Raw genomic sequence first — 17637 nt, forward strand, 5'->3', positions numbered from 1 at the left:
ATGAAACAGAACAAACAGTCTCAAAATAGACCCATATATGTGGGAATACAGAATTTGCTAAATGTAGCATGTCAAGCCTATGGAGAAAAAAATATTTGTCTTTATTTTTTCTCAGACTGTCCCAATAAGTTATTAGCTCAGGACAACTTTACTCTGAATTCAACTTTACTCTGATTAAATTTGGCCAAGTGAACTGACGACTTTCTTATCCTCAAAGTGAGCATAGGCTGTTTTAATAAGAAAGCTTGGTTGCTACCATACTTAGAATGCAAGATGTTGCGTTTATCTTTGTATATGTACATATTACACATATTATTTAAAAGAAAGGCCCTGACTAATGGATCTCTTCTTTCAGTGCTGTGAGGCATATGAGTACAAACACAATATATAGAAAAAAGTCTTTTGACTCTTGAAAGAAAAGCAATTACCAAAAAGCAAACGTTGGTAGTGGTAGTGTGATACTAGCAGCCCATCATTATTGTTCAAGAACACACGTTTCCATCAATAAAATACTGTGTGAAAAAAACCCAACTTGTTTATAATCTTCATTTGTGGATAAACCTGAGGCGTGAGAGGAATAACTAATTTATATTTGTGCAATCTCATGTTCTTCTGTAATTACCACTTGGTACTTTTGTCAGTGGTTCTATGTTCTAACAGGTCTGGATTTGTATGCATATGTCTAAGGAAGATGCTGGCGTTGGTGACTGTGAATTTCACTTCCTTAGTGTTTGACCTAAGGTAGCATCCAGCTGTCACACTAGGCCTCCTTAGGAGCGTGCTGTTAATGGGCACTGGCTGAGCTTCATTCCCCAAGTATAGTATGAGAGAATGAAAGAGACTGTGTTTCTAGAAAAGGACATTTTAAAAACAATTTTACTCTGCTTTCATTTTCCCTACCCTTGTCTAAATGGACTGAAAATGAATTACAGCTAAGTTACCTACTTGGTCCTTTAAGATGTAATTACCTAAACTTGTAGTTTTATGAATTTTTGATATTTTTTCTTACTTCCAAATCCTTTATCCGTTTTCTTTCTCTTAATCCCTTCTCTCTGCTTCCCTTCCTTTTTCTTCCTGAGGAATGATACATGTGGCTCTCCAAACTCTTTTAATTACTAACTTACCGTCACCTTTCATGTCTCCATCTTTTGGTTCCATGCTATTCCTTTTGCCTAGATATTTTCACCATCTTTCTTTCCTGGATAACTTGTACATACAGTTGGCCCTTGCACAACATAGATTTGAATGGCATGGGTCCACTTCTATGTGGATTTTTCTTTTCAACAAACATATTGGAAAGATTTTTGGAGATTTGTGATAATATGAAAAAACCTGCAGACAAAACTCATAGCCTAGAAATATCGAAATAATTAAGAAAAAGGTATGTCATGAATGCGTAAAACATGTAGATACTAGTCTATCTTTACATAGGCATAAGGTGAGTGATATTTAATATAAAATTAATAATGTGTTAGTTTTCTTACCATTTTATAACATTGTTTTCAAAAAATTAATTACAGTACAGTATACTGCTCTCTCGTAATTGAAGAAACTACCTGTCAGCCTATCGTCATGGGTAAGTGTTCTTTTAAAAAATGTAAATGTTTCCAATACTGTATTATGAATGTGACTGTAATACTGTATGCCATACTATTATAACTATTCATTCATTAGTGTATAGGCTAGGCTATCGTGAAGCAATCATTTTGATTACACTAGGCTACCATAAAGCATTCTTATTGCAGCTTCCTCGTTATCAATGCATGAAATAAATATGAATTTCTTTTTCACATGGTCTTTCCATTTTTGACATTTAGTGTTAGTAATACGTATAACATCTACAGTGTTTTGTATCATATAAGACAATATTGCTGTAGGTATTGACAGATGATTCATCTTGTAAACCGATGATGTAAACTTGTGGTACTGATAACTACAGTACAGTATTGTAAAAGTATTTTCTCTTCCTTATGATTTTCTTATTAACATTTTCTTTTCTCTAGCTTACTTTATGTAAGAATACAGTATATAATGCATATAACATACAAAATATGTGTCAGCCGACTGTTTATGTTATTGGTAAGGCTTCTGGTCAACAGTAGGCTATTAGCAGTTAAGTTTTGGAGGGAGTCAAAAATTCCACACAGATTTTCAACTGCGTGGAGAGTCGGCGCCCCTAATCCCCCCCATTGTTCAAGGGTCAACTGTATTCTTCAAGGTTCAGCTCAGAAACCATCAAATGGACTAATGTGTCAAGTTACATGCCCAGTTTATCTGTAAATATTTGTTCATGAATGAATGAAAGCATAAATGAAACAAGTCTTCCCTAAATTTTCTCCTTCCTGTGTTTTCATCCCCACAGTTCAAGAACAAGAGCCATATCTCAGCCTACTAATATACCATAGTGGATCATAGTATGGGCTCTACTGTCTGACTTTGCCTCTCTGGGTTCAAATCCCGGCTCTGCCCACTAAATAGCTGTGCAAACTTGTTTTCCCTTGTGGCTCAGTATCTTCATCCTTACAACTGTGATCATAATACTGTCTCTTGCATAGGGGTATTGTGAGAATATGATGAGATAATACATAAGGCGCCTAAAATAGCACCTAAGCACTCTAAAAATGTAGCTATTATTATATTCAAGTGGTTCCAATTACCCGACCCACCTCCACAGGACCTTCACAAGAACAGACCTGTTCAGGTGCTTCTTTTCTAGATCACATTCACTGATTCGTCAGCTCTGCAATCCAACAATCTCTTGAAGTCTCTCCTAAAACTACAAACTTTTTATATTATCACAAGAAAGACTGCCTGAATGTGACCGAATGTGAAAATTTTGCTTTTTATTATATTCACATAAAATAGTCAGTTACACTGAGTTGTCCAAATGCGTTGGTGAATTAAAGCCTCCAACTCTTACAAATTTTTATACATATATCTATGCATTTATAAATACACACATATGTAAAAGATATATATTTTCTTCCAAAATAAAGTGCCCAAATCTTGATATATGGGGGCATAACAGGGAAAAAAGAATCGTAAAGCTTTATCAGTTATAGACTGTACTTTTGCAATATAAGAATCTGTTTTATATGCATTTATTCGGGTATAGTGAACTCTATAATCACTCATTCTTTTCTGAATTCTCCTAAGTGGATTAATTTATCTGAAATATTAGAAGCCACGTAGCCAACTTAATGAATCAAAGGATGATTCTTACTGTGTCTGCCACAAAGCCTGGGATCCCCAACGGAAGGGTAGTTAAGCCTCATTCTTAATTTTCCTGTTGCTTTGAATGTTGTCTTTCTTCTAAGATGATAAGCAGAGAGAGAAATGAACCAGACACCTCTAATTCCAAATCCTCTATTAGCATTCAATAAAGTCAGGGCTTGGTGAAAAGATTCCTTTCGTCTTTACGTTGCCCTGGGCTTGGTGAAAAATGGTCCAGGAGGATTTGAATTGAGGGGTCCTGCTGCCTTTGTTATAATTAAATCTTGTTGGAGCCACAGAAGAATTAGGGTGCAATGATCAATAGATCAAGGAGAGAACCAACTCAAATTGAAATGAAACTCTCTATGACAATGGAAAACTTTGTGAGAGCATGTTTGAATTTAAGAACAAAACAAGGGTTAAAGAAAAACTAGATGATTTAAGATAATTCAGAAAAATCCTCACTTCAAATAGAAACTAAGGCTCTATTCCCTGGTCCAACATCTTAGGTACTCTTCCTGTGTTCTCACTGTATTTTCTATTATCTTAGACTTTTAGGGTGATCATTTGTAGACTTTGACAAGGAATGGAATTTAAAAATGCCTTTGAAAAGACTTCCATCTATCGAAGCAAGGTGAAGATGCCTAAAAATAGCTTAATATGAACACAGCCTTTGCAGAATCTGGTGATTACATGTTCAAACTGCAATAGAGCATATTTTATTCAAGCAGGCAAAAGATAGATTGTCAGCACTGAAATTGCATTAAAACACTCTGTAACTTCCCAACATATGGGAGGCTGGGACCAGTGGGAAGCCCAGATGTTTCCCAGAGTCAGAACAAGGAATGGAGTATTTTCTTTTATTTGGGGGGAGAAAAAGGGAAAAAGGGCAAGAAAGTGTTTCCAATTACCCAACCCACCTGAGCAGGGCCTTCACAAGAACAGAGCTGCCTAACTGCTGATTTTGGTGAGCATCTTGTTAATGGCTTGCTTGACGTGCGTGGTGGAGCTGCGTCGCCTCGTCTTGCCCTGGACCATCCTCCGGCGACGTACCTCTCTACACAGCTCGTAGAATATCTCGGTGATGTTCCCTTCCCCGGTACAGGCAGAACACTCATAAAAAGCACATGCCAATTCTGTGGCCAGCTTCTCCCCTTCTTCTGTACTAACCTGTCTGGAGTGGTCTAAGTCAGCTTTGTTTCCAACCAAGATGAGAGTCACATTCTTGGGCTTTTTGATCTCATCCAGGATGTTCTTAAGTGGCAGCACTTCCTCAAAACTTCCTCGGTCAGTAACGTCATAGACCAGCACAAAGCCTTCCCCCCATCGCATGTGTCCTTCCCTCTGAATGGTGTCTTCCTGTTGGCAAGGAAAATACGGCAGTCGGGAGACCTGGAAGTAATTGCCATGTATAGATGCTGCAAATGCTAACGGTGATCCCTTAATGACTATTCCTTATATTCAGTGTCATTAAAATTTCTTGGTAGTCTGCCTGAACAAGCTGACCTTCCCAATCAGTTTGGAGTAGAAGCATTACTTAGGGAACTAAACATTTTCTAACTGCATAGAACCTAACTTTTGGCTTCTAATTTTTTCTTGTCACATCATTAAGTGTGTAATCCCAAGAACTATAAAGAAATTATACTCTTAGTTGAGCATATTGCCTCTGAGACTTTTCATCACAAATAAAGAATTGGCCAATAGGTAACAGACAAGTAGACCTTATCCCATCCTTTGAGATCAGAATTAGAGGCACGGCATAGTGGTTTTTGATTTTTTTTTTTTTTTAATTTTTCCTCTCTTCAGATTAGAGACAATTAGCCACCAGGACAGAAAAACAGTGAAAAATTGTATAGAGAGTCAAACTCAAAGCCAGGGGATTTTGGCTTCTTTTTCTATCTCAACACCCTCCAAATATTATGCAGTCCCAATAATGACAGAACATCATTAGCAGTGATTCTCAAAGTGGGTGATCCCTCCTTCCTAAGAAGGTAGCATGTGTGATTTGAAAATGCATTGCCTTTATAGGCTCAAATGACTTCTGCAGGCAAGTATTTCCCTGCTGCCTCTCTTTAGAATCAGTGCTGGAAGGTGAGAGCATATATAGGGAGCAGGTAGTGATGAGAAGGAAAACTGTATAATTAGCTGCAAGTATATTTCTTGGATTAAATACTTTAATTCAAGTCTTCTTGGGATCCCAAGTAACTGAAAAGCACCATGAAATCCTTCAGCTACCTAACTCTCATTCTTAGTGGTCATGCCTAATCTTGGGAACCAAACCTACCTATGAACTTGTTTATAATTTCAGAACGACTGGCTACAAAACAAATTTATATTAGTTTCATTTTAAAATAAGTTACTATTGTTCAATGATGTGGCTCAAATTTTCAATCGGATGTGGTGAGGTCTGAAAAGAATATTACAGAAGGGATTCTTAAAATAAAGTATTCCAAAAAAAGATTCTAAGGTCATATAAGTTTAGAATATAATATATAGTAAATTTCTTAAAGATTCACCTTATACATAAGCATATTAAGGCTCTGAGAACTTCTCCAGTAATGATATCTGTTTAACTTTATCACAGCATTCCAATGGGAGTTTTGGGAGATCTCCCCAACTCCCCAAAATATAGGTGGGCAATTCTATTCCAGATGATATTATGTGAACGCTATGATATTTTCAAAACCCCTTTGGAGTACTGGGTAATTTACATAAGGATGCATATGCAAATAAGTTAATACTGTTGCAAATAAGTTAATATTGTATATAAAATAACTAGATAATTAAATTAAAAAGTCTTTAGGCATCATTAGTTAATTCTAGGAAAGTATCTTAATTTTGTTCATATTATGCACATCTCATTTTTATTTGATCCAGAAAAGATTTTAGCTTATTCCTCATTCACCTGGCCAGCAGTATCTAGTATCTCCATGGTGACAACTTCATCATCAATGGTTGCTTGGTGTCGGTAGGTTGATTCTGAGGGAAGGAGCAAAAAAGAAGGTGAAAAGGTAAATAAGTGCATGATTTAATTTGATGCTTAGGATTACAAATTAGTCACAGGAGTATGTCTGTTTTTATAGCGTAAGGGAATGTGCATCCTAGGAAGTCTTTGCCTCTTATTGTATTCTCCTATGAGGCCAGCTTCCTGATGCTCTCTTCCTTCTAGAATGAGGCCTCTACATCCTAAAATGAGAAAGTGATTCCTACAAGTGCATTCTACCTTGATACTCCTAAAAATCCAGTTTCTGGAATCATGTTAATTCCTGTTCCTGACAAGATGGCATATAGACAGAAGCTGTTCATTTCTATCTAGACCTCAACCCTAGGAAGGTAATAAACATCAGAGGGAAGTGGGTGGCTAACCGTGTAAAAAATGACTGTGTAAAGCTATGAGGGACCCTTGGGGCAGTAGAAGGTGGTTGGACCTCAGTGACTGGGGGTTGGTGAGGAACAGTTACCCAACATAGAGGAGGGCTGGGCAGCATGGAGGGGAGAGGGAACAAAGCAGAGTTCATGTTGCCTCTTCAAGGTAGAAAAATGGCAGCAGTTCAATACCAGCCAGAGGCTGGTAGGATAATATCAGCGTAGTCCCCAAGCTCTGCTGGAGTCAGGAGAAGTTAGCAGGGGCAAGAGCACTAGGTGACTGAGTGTGCCCCTGACATGAAATGGAAACCAGAAGTTAAAATGGTGCTGCTCTGTATGAAAACTAGAACCACTGTCATAAAGCACTCAATAAATGATTAAGTTGATGAAGTTCAGGTTGAAGAACTCTCTCAGAAAGCACTAGTAAATGATAAGAAGGAAAATTTGAAAGTAAAATATAAGATATACGGATAATAGAAATAGACATGTTATTTTCTACTATAAAATGAGCCTCAAAGAGAGAATAAAATACATAGAAGGATGGAAAATATTTGAGGTTGTAGTGACTGAGAATTTCCCAGGATGAGAGGCATTGAACAACTTCATATCAAAAGGACTGACAGTATAGAATGGATAAACAACAAGGTCCTACTGTATAGCACAGGGAACTATATTCAATATCCTGTGATAAACCATAATGGAAAAGAATATGAAAAAGCATGTATATATGTATAACTGAATCACTTCACTGGACAGCAGAAATTAACACAATATTGTAAACCAACTATACTTCAATAAAATAAATTTTAAAAAAGAACTAATGGGACACACAAGGAAAAAAGTCCCATGTCTCAACCTGTTACAACAAAATGTAAGGATATCAGTGACAAAGAGGAAAATTTTAAAGGATCTAGAGGAAAAAATCACATCACCTACAAAAGCATGTGATTCAGATTGAGCCTGGGCTTCTCATCAGCAAAACTGAATTCAAGATCCTAATGGAGTCAAGCAAAGCAATGAAACGGCACCAAAAGCAATCCAGAATTACAGTTCTAGATAACAACAATATATCAGTTTGGAGGTGGGGGAAGAGACCAGAGGCAGATTTGAGTGAGCTAATGTACTTGTCTTACTCCAAATGATGACATGATAAAAAGGAAGAACTGAAAAAAGTGAGCAAATTATTCAACTCAACTGTTAGAAGAGGAAAACAGACTAAATCCAAGAAGATATGAGGAAAGAAGTAAAAGAGAAAACAGTAGAAAAAATTAGATAAGGTTAACAAAACCAAAGCATGGTGCTTGAAAAATTAAAAAAAAAAAAAGGTGGGTGGAGGAAAGGTAAAAATCTGGCAATACTGACTAATAAGAGAGAAGGTGCGATCAAACAAAATTTAGCATAAAAAGGGGAAATGATTACACATTCTGGTGAAATAGTAATAAAAATAAAATAATATTATGAACTGTATAGCAAACAAATTTCAAACACTTGATAAATTCTGTGAGAGAAAAAATACACAGATTGGTGCAATGAGAAATAGAACACAAGTAGATCAATACTGGGTAAATAAATTTAAATGCTGATTGTAGATTTCTCTTTATCATAATGAAATAACTACACTCAATTGGCTTTATAGGAGATTGCTATTAAACATTAAACAAGCTGTTCTAGAAAAAAAAAAAAAAGAATAGCTACCCATTACACGAACTCCAACAATAAGTATTGCAAAAGTAATATGAAGAGAAAAGAGAAAAAAATTGTAGGCTAATTTTATTCTTAAACATAGATTCAAAAATTCTAAATAAAATATTACCCAGTTGAATCCAACAGTGTAATAAGAAAAGTACATCATTAACTAGTAGAGTTTATTTCAGTAATGCAAAGTGTTTATAACTATTAGTGCAATTAACACGTTAAAGGACTAAAGAAAAAAAAAACACATGATTACCTCTATAGGTAGATCTACAGCATGATAAAATGCATACAAACTTAAAGTATATGCATATATAGAAAAATACTTTTTTCAAAAAATATGTAATAGCTAGCACATACTCCTTATCATTTGAACACGAATGGTTCTAAACGCTTTACTTATGTTAACTCATTTATTCCGTACAAATATTTCATGCAGTATGTATTACTATCAGATCCATTTTATGTGAAGAAACTGAGGCACAACAACATTTAATAAGTTGCTGAAGGTCACACAGGTGTTAAGTGGTAAATGGTACAGTTGAGACTGGAACCCAGAAGACTGGCTTTAGGAATTTAGGCTTTGAACCACTGTGCTAAGTAGCAACCATATTAGATTATGTACCTATGGGAAAGAGGAGGGCAATGATATCAGAAGAGGGGATGCAGGAAAAATAAAGTGAAATAATATAAAGGCTTCACATACACATGACATGGTGCCAGGAAAACAGCAGCATGATTAACTTAAGTAATAACTCAATGAACTCAATTATTTGCACTTCAAGTACCCAAATCACTAACCAAGCAACTAACTAAAACCTAGAAGTTTCTTTCTCATCAGGGTAGCCAGTAAACCAGTGTTTTTATTTCATTTCCTCTCTATCTGTCTCATGTTTCTGACTTTCATTTTTTCAGCTCATCAACTATTTTACAGTTCTTTTCTGACCACAGTTTTAAGTAACTTTGTTGTAAATCAAATCTCCTACTCAAAATAGAAACCACAGAAAGGGAACTTAACTAAGCAGCATAAGCTAGCCAAGCTAGCCTTCGACCTGCCATCAGTCATGTGTAATGATCATTGCCATAGGCACGGCCCATTGCGAATGTATTTTCCAAAAAATAAAATTTTAAAATGAAGTTTTGTTTGTTTTGTTTTTTTTTAGACTCCACATATAAATGATAACCTGGCAATGGACATTTAGGGTGCTTCTATATTTTGGCTATTGTAAATAAATGTACAGTACAGGGAATATAGCCAATAGTTTATAATAACTTTATATAGTGTGTAATCTATAAAAAATTGAATCACGATGTTGTACACCTGAAACTAATATACTATTGTAAATCACTAGTCCTCCATCTTAAAAAATGAAAATGGGATTATGTTCAATAGATTTTAACAAGTGTATTTTACGTTACAGTCCTTTTCCTATAATACGTAATCCTTATGTGGTATGTACAATGATTCTCAATTCTAGATCATTCCATCCCCCTACTCTTCTATGTTAAATGGGAGATTATTGTTTTGTCTAATTGAATGCTCTAAAATACCATTTACAGTGACTACTCATCTAGAAGTTTTCTCTCAGTTATTTCCTTTTCATCTTCAGTGCTCCAGCCTGAAGAGGAGAGGCCAGAGGGCAGCACACAGCTAGGATATATGCGCTTTTTGTTTCTCTCTCCACTGTTCTGCAGTGACCTTTGCGCTGCCTTCCCTTTGAAAGGTCTGGCATCAGCCCTGGAGCCTGGAAAACAGAGTTCTGGGCTCTAGCCCATCTCTTTGCACCAAAAGTTGTCTGACAGACAGGGACATTTTCCTCAGTTGCCCCCATGATAAATAGGATATGTATTTCAACCACAGAAGGTCACAGTAGGGGGGGAATAAAATATAGTGAAAATGGTATGAAGTTGTGTGATCTTTGGCTGTTTGTTAACCGAAACGGAAACGTTGAAAGGCAGGAAATGAGGGAATGCTAGCCACAGACAGAGCAGCGGGTGACAGCAGTGATTTCATTTAAGCTGAACACTGGTTTCATGCCATTTGAAGCATTTTTTTCTTTAAGCCCCTTCTCTCTCTCATTAGGAACCCATGTCTACATGTAAAACAGTGGGAACATCGCTTACAGAGGCAAAACGTTGTGCATCCGTGTGCTAGAATTATCCGAAGATAATTCTAAAAAATGTACTAAGTACTTTGGAGTGAAACTCTACTATTCATTCTAAAACATAAGAATAGATGTGTATGTGTTTGGAGGGTGAAAACACTTTTCTTTTTTTCATACTAACAGAGAATGATAATTTTTAGTCTTTTTTCTTGAAGGGTAGGGAGAATGATTGTTTAAGAGATACTTTGAAATGAACCAAATATTGTATACTGTAAGGTCAATATTAGTTTCAAGATGGAATTAGGCATATTAAATATATATATATTAAACATATATCTGAAGTTCACTGTATATGAGAGATACATGATTTCTAACCTTTATTCATTACCATTTTGTAAACAGAAGTATATTTTGTATACTAAAAGAAACTGATGCTCAAAGGGATGTTTTGTGTGATTAATCCTTTCACTAATTTAGCTCTTCTGCAAATTTCAACATATTAATATGGACATTTGGCTAGTACAGTAACAATGGCAGTTAGTAATGTTGATTTATGCTATAGTGGGAATTGTACTAACTGGAGTTCTACTGCTGGTCTAACCACAAACTAGCCATGTAATCTTGGATAAATTTACTTCTTTGGACTTGTTTCCTTATTTGCCAAATGACGATCTCAAAGTTCCTTGCTGTGCCAATATTAAATAGTTCTGTGAGTTGTCTGAGCACCTCTGCTTTAGTATCCAGCGGAGAGCATTTGTTCTGGGTGTGTCTCTCTCCTAGAATGAGCCTCTCCAAGCAGAGGGAATTGTAATGCAGGCAGGAAGAACCAATCTCAAAATCAAAGTGTCAGTGTGTCCAATATGTCTCCCACTTCCTACCCTCACTCTTGTCTGAGCCTTTACTAACCAAGTAGAGACACCATAATCCATTCAAACACAGAGTAGGGTGCCTCCTAGGTAGTAGTAGGCGCTCTCTCTCTCTCTCTCCAACTGCCCCCAACAAGCAGAAGTACATGTACACACACAACTGTACACGATCTAAGCCTTTGTCTGTGTTCTCTACCATGATCAGCATTTTCTGAAGGTAATATGACTCTCAGAGGTAGAGATTCAGTTCTTTTTTTGGAATCTAATCAGAACACAGAAGCTGTCCTGCACCCAGAACACTGCTGACACCTCCATCAATCAGGGGTTTTTCCTGGTTAGGTGGTCCAAGTCCCAAATGCTATAGCCTTCAGTGGTGGTTTTTGAATGCAATTCACAGACCAGCTCTGGCCTCTGACAAAGATTTCACTGGTCCATGGCGAAATGAGAAAAATTTAAGGAAAACTAAAATTGTCCAATGTAAGGGATTGAACTTTTTTCTTGGATTATATCCTTCAAAACACTTGGAGGCTAATCATATTTCCTTCTTTTATGAAATGTAAGTGCCACCAGAATGTGAGTTTAATTCTCCCTCACCCTCTGAGCCTCCATCCCTAATTGGAATTCCTGTGATAGTTCTTCTCCTTAAAGAAAAAAATCTAAATTTTGGGAATCACTTGCTATTATAGTAGCAAGCATTTTCTTTATAGAATTATCTCAGAGCAATAGATATTCCCGTGTTGTTAACATGTTGAATGGTGTTCATAGTCTTCAGCTTCTCATGGAGCAATAATTCTGTTACAGGCTGAAAAACGGCCCCATGTTTTTGAGGAAGGCTGTGCATTCAGAATTCAAAACTGTTTTTTGCAAATATGCCATTTTACTTTCTAAGGTAGCTTTCCCTTTGGGTGGTGGTTTTGAAATTCTATAATAATAGTATGAAGTTACATACAGGAAATGCTTGGTTCATCTTGAATCAGATGGATTGGAAACTCCTGTAGGCTAGAACATTAGTGACTTCTAGTACATGAGTGTACACACCCACACACACACACATCCAGTTTCCAGGGTGACTGAATGAAAGCCTCACCTGGGAGTGAGTCATCTATCTGATACTCCTGAAATCACTCTTGTTGCCTAGCAGCTGCAATCCTTTCGCAGCAGCACGGTACAAGGTCACTCAATAAAATTTCATTATTCTTAGTGAAGGAAGCCTGAGTTACAGATAACTGATGCAGGAGATTTCTATTAATAGCTGTCATTTTTCAGAAGGAATAAAACCAGAGGGAAAATGGTTCACCCAAGACTAATTAAAAAGTAACATTAGTTACTAGAACATATTCAGAGAGAGCTCAAAATTTTATGAGATCATTTTTTAGAAGCTTCATCTTTCATTGAGACGTACTGGTACAGCTAAGTAAAATTAGTATTTTTCTATTTAACTCCCATAAATTATTAAGATTCTCAGGGACTATAATCTTTATAAAACTTAGATAAGTAATAAAAATATAAGAGGAGAGTAAGCATTTACTTAGGTGGGGCAAACAATAGATAATGAATGATTTTTTCAAACCAAGTGCATTTTTAGATCCACATATATCATCTTAAGATTAGATTGTGGCTATATTAAAACATGTCAAAAATTACTGATGTTGAAAAACTTTTTATTTAAAAGCAAAAACAGAGATGATTAATGAATGTAGAGACATGCTGTTCTCTTAGATTAAAAGATTAAATATCTTAAAGCTGTGAATCTTCTCAAAGTAATTTATAGTTTTAATGCAATTCCAATAAAAATTATGTCATATTATGATAGAGTTTTAAAAATTGACCTGGAAGAATAAACTAGAGATAATAGCCAAGATAATTCTGTAAAAAAGTAAAGAAGGAAGGCTTTCTGTACTGGGTTTCAACATGTTCTCAGGAACATACAATTATCAAAAGAGTGTGGTACTGGCATTGGATGTGAAAAGCAAATCTAGAACTGCATCCTCACGTACATGATCCCATGTATGAAAAAAAGGCAGCATTGGAAGCAGTGGGGAAAGGTGGGGATTGTTTAATAAATAATAGGAAGACAGTTGGTCAACTATTTGGAAAAGATGTTGGGTCTTCACCTTTTATTTCTCACTAAAATAAATTCTATAGATTAAAAAGTTAAAGATTAGGGGCTTCCCTGGTGGTGCAGTGGTTGAGAATCTGCCTGCCAATGCAGGGGACACGGGTTCGAGCCCTGGTCTGGGAAGATCCCACATGCCGTGGAGCGACTAGGCCCGTGAGCCACAATTACTGAGCCTGCGCGTCTGGAGCCTGTGCTCCGCATCAAGAGAGGCCGCGACAGTGAGAGGCCCGCGCACCGCGATGAAGAGTGGCCCCCGCTTGCCACACCTAGAGAAAGCCCTCGCACAGAAACGAAGACCCAACCCAGCCATAAATAAATAAATAAGTAAAATTTAAAAAAAAATAGTAGAAAAAATGTTAAAATAAAAAAAGTTAAAGATTAGATAAAATATAAGATCACTCTCTGTCCCCTTCCCTGTTCAGTTTCCCTTTGTGATGCTTATTACTATTTGACATGTATATATTTGTTTATTGACTCTTCTCTCTTCATTAGACTGTAAGTTCAACCAAAGCCCATGTTTTCTCCCTCTGCTTATTGATTTATCCTCAGCACCTAGAATCATGTGACACATAGGAGACATTTAATACATACTTGTCAGATGAATGAGTGAAAGCAATGAAAGGAGGCACAAGGGGAAAGAAAGCCCCCTTCTAAACTGAATGTGTGTAACCTTGTAGTGATAAACACAAAAACAAAAACCAAACCAGGAATCACCTTGCCCCACTTCATCATTCTGAGTAAGGCCAGCTTGGTCTGGGACACTGTGCCTGGTAACGAAATGATGTTTGCCTCTCCCTCTTCATATGGATTTCAAAGACGTTGACCTTTACAAAACCAACTGAGGTCCCGAAGCATAACAAACAAAAACTCAGAGGCTTAATTCAGAGTCAAATCTTAGCTTAATTTGGAACCCATGGATTTTCAGTGTTATTTTGAAGATGAGAACTAAATAGATTACGAATAAGTACTCTGCTTTGGACTATGAAAAATACATGTGACGAATACCTCATCCGTTAACACTACTGCTACTTTCAAGATCTACAGATATCAATTTTTGCTGCTTCTTTTTTGTTTTTTAAATAGGCTTAAATCAGATTCATTGGAGAGAAGAGAGGGAGAAACATAGTTTATTTATACATTTTCCCAAAATGAGCATTCACAAGTTTAATATTACTGTTATCCTCTCCTCCCCATGCCATTCTCTCCCACACCCAATTAGCCACGACCGCTGCATCCTCTTTCTCCCACTAGAATGATGCATGCTACGTTTACTGATGGAAGAGCATCAAGTTGTACCCATTTCCTTCTTGTCTCTGGTTTGACCTGATTTCATTCTACGCATTAAAATTCCACAGGGTGGGCCTTCCCTGGTGGCGCAGTGGTTGGGAGTCTGCCTGCCGATGCAGGGGACACGGGTTCGAGCCCTGGTCTGGGAAGATCCCACATGCCGCGGAGCGACTAAGCCCGTGAGCCACAATTACTGAGCCTGCGCGTCTGGAGCCTGTGCTCCGCAGCAAGAGGGGCCGAGATAGTGAGAGGCCCGCGCACCGCGATGAAGAGTGGCCGCCACTTCCCGCAACTAGAGAAAGCCCTCGCACAGAAACGAAGACCCAACACAGCCAAAAATAAATAAATAAATAAGTAAATAAAGGAGTTCCTTTAAAAAAAAAAAAAAAATTCCACAGGGTTCTAAGCACAGATGGCATGCAACACACATCCATCTTCTTACAGGGCTTCTTCGCATGATTTGATAAAGCACTTCCCAAATAGCTGCAAGATGCTTAAAATTGTTGCAACAGAAAATGTCATTCTCTCTTCTGGGTCAAAACTTTGATCGGAGAGAAGGATGAAACAAAATTTGACCTACCGAGGGTGGGATCATATTCCCAGATGAACCGTTTGGTCAGAAATCTCACTACAAGAGCTGTGGAAAAAAAGAACAACATTTCAATCAAATTTGTTAATTTCCTTATAGTTCTTACCCTCATCAGGAAAGAGAAATAGCCCATACAACTATATGTGTTTTATGTTTCCTGGGCATATAAACCCAATATAAACCCGATATACCGATTTATGTTTATTCAGATATTTTAAAAATTTCATATTGTGGCCTAAAAATTAGTGTGATGTTTTAATGGTTTGTTGTGCATTAATGAACATCATAGATTTGTTCCTTTAGTCACAGAGTTAAAAACATTACAATGTGAAAATGCGCACATACAGAGTTTTTAGCAAAACAATGAATTTAGCCATAAAGCATTACAATATGGGTGTCTAAAGTTTGAATACTGATGATGATTGATAAAGACCAGTTAAAATGTGATGATTTTTACTGTAATGAAAAGATATTTGTATTATGAAAAATATTCAAAATTACAGATTTTATTAGTGAATCATTAAAGCTTCTCAAAAGTAAGGCCAATGAAGTACTTACAGTCAGGATGAGGATATGGAACTATGCTATTCACTTCACTTGCATGATCTCCTCGACCAGCACTTCACCCCTGAGAGGCAGGTACTTGGATTGACCCCATTTTTCAGATAAGGAAACTGAGGCTCTGAGAGGTTAACTCATTTAACTAAGCTCACCTAGCTAGTTAGTGGCTGAGTCAGGATGTGAATTCAAGAGGCTGTTTCCGAAGCCTGTAATTTCTCCATTGTCTAAACTGACTTTAAGGCCAAGGCCATCTGGCTAATATTTAACTAGAAAGTGAGTCAGAAAAAGAGCGATGCTTGAGAGAGGTGGATTCTATTGTCCTTAAAAAACCGATGGGACACATGCTGAACATTTTCTTATTCTTGTATTATAGTTGAAAACAATGGTTTTTAATCTTTAAAAAAACTTTTTTTGGAGGAGAGTATCACAGACAGTTTAAAAATAGAATGTAAGCTTTGGACCCTTTCCCTGGAAAAATGTATATACACACAGTCTAGTATATAATTTCAGCAGGATCACCAGCCCTTTGAATACCCTTGATGGTCTTCCTGGGATCCCACTGACCCTAACTAAAGAATCAATGTCTACTGTATTTTATCATTTAAAAATGTCTATTATGGTAGTTTTACTGAAATGCCCTGTATGTAGTAGTCTATAAAGATAATCCTTGGAGAAACAAGACTATTTAGTTGAAAGTCACTGTCAGTCTCTCCTTTGTCTGTTGCCTCTGTTAAGATCAACAGGGTATATACCCCCCCTACTGCAGTGGTTTATATGAGAGATCCCAGTGCAAATTGCAATGAAAACCTCATAAAACAGACTACAAGTAAACGTGGCTTGGCTGGAGACTGAAAGCAGCAATGTTCTTTCTAATTACAGAGTGTGAGGCTGGATTTGAGCCAAAATATTTGCAGTGCCTAAAGTAGCTAAGGCCACTGACCCTATAATACTTCCCACAGTGAGTGAACTTGTGGTTTGATCTTCAACTTGCAGAGTCTGTCACTGTCCACTCTCTTGAGACTGTCTTTTTTTTTTCGTGTAAGAAACTGTAAGCCCTAGACGGAGATATTCTTCTGTTTTTCAATTGTCAGTGTTAGTAAACATAACTGCTTGCAGTATTCAAAGAGTTTCACATTTTGTCAGAACATGGTGTTTTAACTCAAAAGGTTGTGACCTAGAAAAATTCATTTATCTGGCATCTTCAGGCCATGAGCTATTAAAATTAACAAAATTTTTTACATAACTGAAGTTTGAAGTACCCCAGTTCCCAGACCATTTAAATTTAATCATTTCTCAAAGAAATCTTTATAAAATGTTTTAGACAGGCCATTGCCTTTCAAAACCAAGCATACTGAGTAGAACTAAATCACTCTTAAAACGTCTGGATCTTAGTTAAGAATCTTGATTAGTGCCCTGTGTAGTTATGTGGTGATACTTTTAGAAGCTGTAGAGTTGTTGAGGCAAAACAATTCTCAAGTGCTAGGGCTTTTGCATATTTTTAATTTTTGGTTATATAAATATATTTTTTCATATACACGCATATATAATTTTTTCCTCCCTGAAATACCATGGCTTTCTCTTTTTGCCACGGTTTCCGAGACTACCTCTAATAACCTATCTATAAATGTACTTTGTTACTTTTATTATTCCAAAGATGGATAAGCCATATTAACAAGCTTGTTAGAATCAGATCAGATCATTGTCTAATATTGGAGTAAATTAATTCTGGGGTTTGGTTTTAAACAATTTGTTCCAAGAATATAAAAATGATTCTGGTGCACCTCTGAGTTATCATTTTGTTGTTGATAACGTCATTCCTGCTGACTCCTGGGTTTTGGG

The 17637-nt window shown here is 36.7% G+C and overlaps 1 protein-coding gene across 2 annotated transcripts in view; it reads right to left on the reverse strand.

Moving 5' to 3' along the window:
- Window positions 1-2828: 2828 nt before the first annotated feature.
- The window catches only part of RERG (RAS like estrogen regulated growth inhibitor), a 105753-nt gene continuing 90944 nt past the window's right edge, over window positions 2829-17637 (reverse strand). The window contains exons 3-5 of one of the 2 annotated variants that reach the window (XM_059935360.1): window positions 15229-15285; window positions 6119-6192; window positions 2829-4572 (exon numbers count right to left, since the gene is read on the reverse strand). In XM_059935360.1, coding sequence (XP_059791343.1) covers window positions 4165-4572; window positions 6119-6192; window positions 15229-15285 — 539 coding nt within the window. In that variant the 3' untranslated portion in view covers window positions 2829-4164. Of the gene's footprint in view, window positions 4606-6118; window positions 6193-15228; window positions 15286-17637 lie in introns of both variants that reach the window. The other variant, XM_059935359.1, reaches the window with a different exon arrangement.

This window comes from Balaenoptera ricei, chromosome 10 (assembly GCF_028023285.1).
Source record: "Balaenoptera ricei isolate mBalRic1 chromosome 10, mBalRic1.hap2, whole genome shotgun sequence".
NCBI classification, from domain to species: Eukaryota; Metazoa; Chordata; class Mammalia; order Artiodactyla; family Balaenopteridae; genus Balaenoptera; species Balaenoptera ricei.